Below are 7,204 nucleotides of genomic sequence, written 5' to 3'. Positions count from 1 at the left end.
ACTACTACTAGGAAGAACTACTTCACGGTAAGGGTGGCCAGAGCCTGGAATAGGCTTCCCAGAGAGGGGATGCTCTCACCTTCTCTGGAGATCTTCAAGAGGAGACTGGATAGGCACCTGGCTGGGGTCTTATGACCCCAGTACTCCTTCCTGCCCGTGGCAGGGGGTCAGACTAGATGATCTGTTCAGGTCCCTCCAGACTCATTGATTCGATGAAAGCTTTTTAAAAGAAAAGATTTTTAAAAAAGCACTTTGCTCTCACAGTGGAATCAATTTGTTGCATATTTAGCATCTAGAAAGAGAGGATAACTCAAAGTTATTGACAGCGGAATCAATTTGTTGCATATTTAGCATCTAGAAAGAGAGGATAACTCGAAGTTTCTACATAGATTTTCTCACTGACCGGAGAACAGCTAAATTCTTCTTTTAAAAAGATATACCTGCTCAATTAACCTATTACTACAGAACTACTAGAAAATAACCATCAGATAGGCTTAAGAGCAAGTAGCTGAAAGTACTTCCCTTGGTTACTACAACTGCTTTTAAACCTTCAGCGTTTTAACTTTGTTATAAAAAGGGATTTTCCCTTGATAATGGCCATTAATCACTTTCTGAATAATTTATATGGTACTTCTTAAAACAGTGAGGTTACACTATCACCAGTAACCAACATGATATTTCCACCCAAGTCAGGGAATATTACTTTTAAAATACCCAAAATAGAGCACTATTGCATCCAAGAAAAAAAGGTATCTTCCCATATAGCAGTAACATGAAAAGCAGCCTTAAACAGAATTGTTCTAACCACTTCATCTTGTTTTAGGCAGACAAGGTTCTTTGGGTAAATCAGATATCTTTTATTAGACCAACTAAAATAGTTGGAAAAATTCTTCTTTCCAAGCTTTTGGGCACAAACACCCTTTTTGTCAGGCTTAAAAAGTGCCTGGTCTAATAAAAGTTATCAGATTTACCCAAAGAACCTTGTCAGCATATGTCCTTAGACCAACACAGCTACAGCCTATACCCTGAAACATGGAAGATGATCTTGTTTTATACATTTACAGATGAATAATTTCTGTTTAAAATCACTCCAGCACACACAAACAAAAAGGCACTTCACCAAGGACGTCCAACTGAAATAAGTTGGCAAGCCATATTCCCTGCCAGAGACACTGCATCAGTAGAGCTGGCACCCACAGGGTTAGTATCACCACCACCCTGCCCCCTTTGGTGTCTGCATGTGGAAGTGTTTTCAGTCTATAATCACATTAATAGACAGACAAGTCAATGGTTCCTTGCCTTAGTTTTTGGAAATAAGGATAGGCATCACATGTCTCTAGTTAGGTCCAGCTCTTTAACAAGTATCCTATAATCTAGTAACCACTGATACGGTTTTCTAGTACCTCCTGTATATCTACCAACACTCTCCAATCACAAATCATCTTAAGAAGCTAGATGTAACCTTGTGGTTGTCAGTTTTTTTTCCCCAGCACATGAGCTACCTAAATATCACAAAGCTTACACCAGTGCAGATGTGGATGCACATATACACCTTACTGCAGGTTACCAATACAATGCTCATGCTTGTTTTAACATGTAAAATTAGGTTTCCTAACAAAAATGAATTTCTTTTAATATAGACTAAATAGAGGGTTGTGGAAGCAGCAACCAAAAAGACTGTGACCTGCTGTCTCCCTCACCCATAAGCACACACATGAAAAGCAGGGCAGAGCCAAAGAGACCACCGTATTTAACAGTTATACAAGGTGCATTGGTGATGTAGCCCCCCGTAATCCTTAAAAAACAAAACAAAACAAAAAAATTGAGTTAAATGTCACATCTAACATGGGGACATAGAAAACTCCAGGATGGAAGCTCTCATATCCACATGCCTTCATCACAACTGATAAAGAAAACAGGGTGGGCTGCAGACAGGATGAGGGCAGGATTGGTAGGAAGGTCCCACTCCCATGTAAGTGGCCCTTCTAAGCCACACAGGAGGAGTGAGCAGGGGGTGTAGCACAGAAAGGGTGGACCAATGGGGAAGGTGATCACCCAAGGGTTAGTCTGGGATATGCACACCGAAGAATGACAGCAGGTCATTAAAGCTCTCCCTCACACCTCAGCAATGTGGCAGTATAGCAACCTCTAAGCTCTGGCACCTGCTGGGTTCTGCCTGACAAGGAGGCAGATGCTGCCATATGATTCCCTTCTTGCTTTCTCTACATGGACCTCTGCTCTCAGTAGTGTCTCTAGGCTCCAATTACCCAATTTAATTTATCCAGAATTTTTCTTCTCACACCTTTACTATGTAAAAGCACTTTACAGCAGGAGCTCCTTTTTAGGGAAGAAGATGCATCATAACTTCACCTACTATATCTTCTGATGCAACATAAAAACCAGGAATACCACACCACATTCTGAAAAAGGCTACAACACGGTTAAGTTACATCACGTGGGGGCCAACCTTTTTAGCAGGTTGCCACAAATTAGCCCCCACCTGCTGAGAGCTACTCTGATCCCCTTCCTCATCTGCTGCTCTTTCTGCTTCCTACCCTGTCACATGCTACACATACAGGCTGCCCATGCTGTTTGTGCCCCAGGTTGACCATCCCTAAGTTGTACCTAAGGCCCATCCCTAAGTTTTGAGTAGGAAGGCACTAGTTTCCCAACTAACTGAACAATAGTAGTTGCCATTCCAAGTAATGCTATTCCAACTCCAAGACTGTGCTCTCCTCTTTCTCCACTGTAATTCAGCCTTCCTCGTATTTCATGCTACTCCCCTACCATACACTTCATTTCAAAATACAAGACATATTACAGCTACAGAAGTAGCAGGCACCCAAACCAAGGGCTAGAAGAAACACAAAATCCATTTGCTCTGAAAGCCAATCCTCACCCAAAGCTACTGTTAAATGACAGACTTGAAACTTTACAAACACACTGACTTTCAGGAAAAATACTATCTTTCAATCTCTACTGTTCCTTACTATGAATGGTATCCAATTTAACACATCTTAAGACTATACTAGCAAATTCTTCCCTTTCCCTTCAGAAATCTTTATGGTTCCTACACATTATACCAGCAAAATGGGGTCAGGCTTTGTTTTTTAAAACACTTAGGATATAACATTAAAAGCCAAACTTTCAATCCAAGCTGAGCAAAGCTTGATTTAAAGCTCCGTCCTCACCCAAAATTCAATCTGTTTGTTTCCCTCCTGCTCTCCAATAAGGGAAAAATCCATTCAATGACTGCAGCAGTACTGAGGAGGAGCCTGACATTTAATTTGTTAGAAAGACAGCATACAAAATGCAAGACTATTTGTGCTATATATAGTATTGGTAGGGAATCCATTTGCAGAATGGAAGCCCAAGGGGTGAGTGGTGACAGAGGACAGCAGTACAGCCTGCGGCAAGTTCTTTTTTGGTAATACACCTGCTTACATGAAAACAAAGAGTTTGATGTTATCTTAGACTGACTTCCCTTGGTTTTCTATCAGACATGGTGGATAGCAAACAGAAGTTCCATAACAAACTTTGGTTCATGCATCTTAAGTAACAGTAAAAAAAAATCACTAAATCAATTCCTACAAAATTGACTTCCTTAACACACTATCTTCTCAAACACCCAACATAAATTAATTTTTAAGCTTTTATTTTTAAGCCTAAACCAGGAGTCAACAGCTTCTAGCCCACAGGCCAGATACAGCCCATGAAGCAATTTCAGCTGGCCTGCAAAACCCAGACATTGGATATCATTTGCAATCGGCAGAAAGAGTGAAAGGAGTGGTGTCCTGGTCAGAAGTGTAGGCCTGCCTTTGGAGCAAACGACACTAATTTGGCCCAAAGGTTGCCTACTCTTGGCCTAGAACCAACAAGTAAAGCATAAGCATTCATATTCCTTCTTTAAAGTTTATCTTACACAGAAAATGTGCCATGTTTTGTTTCAAGGTATTTAAGGTACTTACAACACAGTTGTTCCTGGCAAAACACAGAAATACAATGTTCTTCAGTTACTCTTCTTTAGAATGAGATATTTAAGCAGTAGCAAGAGGTTCATTAAAATCAAAACGCAATGCTCAGTTTAGAACTTGCAATTATAAACTTTCCTTGACTACTTAATATAAAAGGAAGATTGATTTGGTGGCCAAGTTTAACAGAAGCACAAAGTGGGTTTAAGGGTCCACCCCCCTCCAACCAAACAGGCTAGCACTGAAACACCTGAAAGTGAAACCAACTACCTGGATTTTCATAAACCAAGAAAAGAACACCTGTGTTGAACCATCAATGGCAACCAGAATGTTTCTAGCATGTTCCCATGCCACTTGGATTGAAAACAAGCACAGAAATCTTAAAATGTACTGTGCACGCTTATCTGGCTTTATTAGTTAATCCCATTTCTGTGCAGAACCAACCTCAACTTAAAGGTCAAACAAACATAAAAAGCAATTGTTACAGCTGAAAGCTCTATATCAGTGTGGACTCAGCTGTAGCTGGAAATATTTCCCCATTTTGTAGTCACATATAACATCCAAATTACTAAAATAAAAGCTTTTAGATAACAGCATTTTTAATAAAGAAGGTGATTCAATACTTGATATTCCCTACTCAAGTGTCATCTCTCAGAAGAATGTAGCAGTATTTTCAATTCATTAAAATTAAGCTTTCAATCGGTTTTAAAGTTTCTAATTCCAAATCCAAATCCATTTTAATCTGTCTCTATCAGATCTCTTAAAGTATCATGTGCAAGTATTTCAGCTATTATACATACTCATCTCTGTAGTACCAAACACTGGCCAAGACATGTAGGCAGAACCATGTTCTTTTCTAGCAACTTTTTTTAATGTTCTGCTTAATAAACCTGTGCCAGAAATTTATCCCACCAGGCTATTTGCACATACTACCAGTTGTATGAAGTACTGGGGTCTAACTACATACCAGCAACGGCAAGTTTACACCAACCTTTCCTCTTTTCCCTAATGAAATACGGATGACATGCAAGGTAATTTTAAAAGCCACTTCCTATGATGTCTCCTTAGCTGTAAAGCAATACTTCTTAATTACCACTTAGTTCATTACAAGTCTGAGAACAATGTCTTTTAACTAAAAGAATTTGACCTAAGATGTCCAAGTACATTATTTATACACACTTTAGGAAATTATAAAACAAATGATCAATTATAAAACAACTGTTGCCAAAAACATCAACATGTTTAAAGCGATGGTAGCAAATGTACTCAACTAGTCTAGGTTCAAATAAATGGTCACATTTAATATTCTGCTACTATTTAAGCATTAAGAAATCGGAAATATTCTTAGTTCCTTTTCTATTAAAAGGAAGATTTCTTGTGAGTCACATACAGTATATGCCAGTTCCCTGACTCACAGTCCAAAGAGTAAAGAGCATCATTATACTCTGAAAAAATTTTACTCATCACCTAGAACCAGTTCTCCAATTTTATTCATAGTCCTGTCACATCAAAGTTTTATTAGAAGCCATAATGATTTTCATACAAACTGAGCAAGAAATAAGCAATGCAGAAGACCAATAAATGAGATGAACATAAATCTACACTCTACAGGTATATGTGGCTAACACTGTTTAACACTCCCTCTAGATGGGTCAACAAATCAAAAAGAAAAGGATGCAACTTAGCAAGCCTCTTAACCAAAAAAGCCCTCACGATTTGAAATATGCCCATGTATTATTTTGCCTAAAGCAACAATTAAAAAATTGCTTTTTATGAAAATATTTAGCCTCCATGAAGAATACTAGTGATATGAAGGTTATATGTATACCAAACCAACAAGCACACAACCAAACAAACAAAACAGTCCATTTCCTATCCCTAGGGAGAAAAATATTGGCAGTACTGAGAAGTGAAGCAGTTGTGCTTGTATTATGATCTTCCTACGAGTTTCCATTCTATTCAGTGAATGAAGAGAGCAAGAGACCAAATGAACACACTCAGAAAAGAAACAACCAAACGGACAACCCCATGCCATTATTTCAAATCAAGTGACAAGAACCGCACACCATTATGTCACAACCCAGTTGTTGAGAAATACTGGTTTCCTATAAAGTCACTAGATCAAACGATGTCAAAATGATAGACGCTATCAAACGCAATGATTTGCTACTCAAATCACCTACCTATGTTACTGAAAACACTACTTGCGTAACATTACAGACAATCATTTATAACTGTGTTTTCAATACTCTTCCAAGGAGTCTTCTTCAACAGCATCTACTCTTACAGTTTTTTTTTCTTTTAGAGGTTTGCAAGGACAAAAAAATTCTCCACCAAAAGAACACTTTTTCGTTAGCTGTCAGTTTCCCGTTTAATCAGTCACACTGTCAACCTAAATGCCTTTCAGATTCAGCTGCAGAGCATGACACCAAGGAAAACTTCAGGCCCCAGCTCAGAGAGCTCCCAGGAGTTAAATACTTAGTTAAAACTGTTCCCGCTACCAGCCGACAACTGTTCCACATTGGCTAGGAGATTATGCCTCACCTTTATCCAAGGTTTCTTAATGCCACTTAGAAGTGCATTTTCCTTCATGCTTTCCTGGGCTGTTGCCTGGCCCCACAGCTCTGCCCACCCCAGGGCCTGCTGCCCCAGCTCTGCCTGACCCCTCCAGGTCTGTCCACCCCAGGGGCCCGCTGCCCACATCCCCCAGCTCTACCTGGGCCCCCCAGCTCTGCCCACCAAGGGGGCCTGCTGCCTGCACCCCCCAGCTCTGACAAGCAGCCAGCAAGAATGGAGCCCCTCTTCCGCCCCGGTGCACAGCCCGGGAGCCTGCAGCCGGCTCATGCTCGCACCCCTACACCCGGGACCCGACCCCAGCCCTCGAGGGCATCGCTTGAACCCCAGCGAGCCCACCCGCTCCTGCGAGGGCCCTGCCGAGCACGTGGCCCGAGCAGTGCCCGGACAGAGGCGGCGGCCGGCGGCGCGTAAGAGGGGCCGCCCCCCAGGCCCCCGCACCTTCGATGGCGATGACGTGCTCGCGGATCTGGCCCTGCAGCGCCGGCTCCTCCACGCGCTCCAGCAGCTCGTAGATGGAGTAGATGTTGGGGTGCACGGACTCGAAGCGCTGGATCTCGGCGCGGATGGCTGCCGAGTTGGCCAGCTGCTGCTGGTAGTTCATGGTGCGGCCGCTCCCGCCGGCCCGGCCCGGTCCGGCCCCTCCTCCACCCCGCCCC

The 7,204-nt window shown here is 41.8% G+C and overlaps 1 protein-coding gene across 5 annotated transcripts in view; it reads right to left on the bottom strand.

The window, feature by feature from the left end:
• AGAP1 (ArfGAP with GTPase domain, ankyrin repeat and PH domain 1) overlaps positions 1-7,182 on the bottom strand; it is a 565,886-nt gene extending 558,704 nt beyond the window's left edge. For all 5 annotated transcript variants that reach the window (XM_019553775.1, XM_019553777.1, XM_019553779.1 and 2 more), the window contains exon 1: positions 6,987-7,182. In XM_019553775.1, the coding sequence (XP_019409320.1) occupies positions 6,987-7,149 (163 nt within the window). In that variant the 5' untranslated portion in view covers positions 7,150-7,182. The remainder of the gene's footprint in view (positions 1-6,986) is intronic.
• Positions 7,183-7,204: the final 22 nt, after the last annotated feature.

The sequence above is a fragment of the Crocodylus porosus genome, unplaced genomic scaffold (genome assembly GCF_001723895.1).
Source record: "Crocodylus porosus isolate Cpor-Errol unplaced genomic scaffold, CroPor_comp1, whole genome shotgun sequence".
Lineage (NCBI taxonomy): Eukaryota > Metazoa > Chordata > Crocodylia > Crocodylidae > Crocodylus > Crocodylus porosus.
Note: the sequence above shows the minus strand (reverse complement) of the source record. Positions and strands in the feature narration are given on the sequence as shown.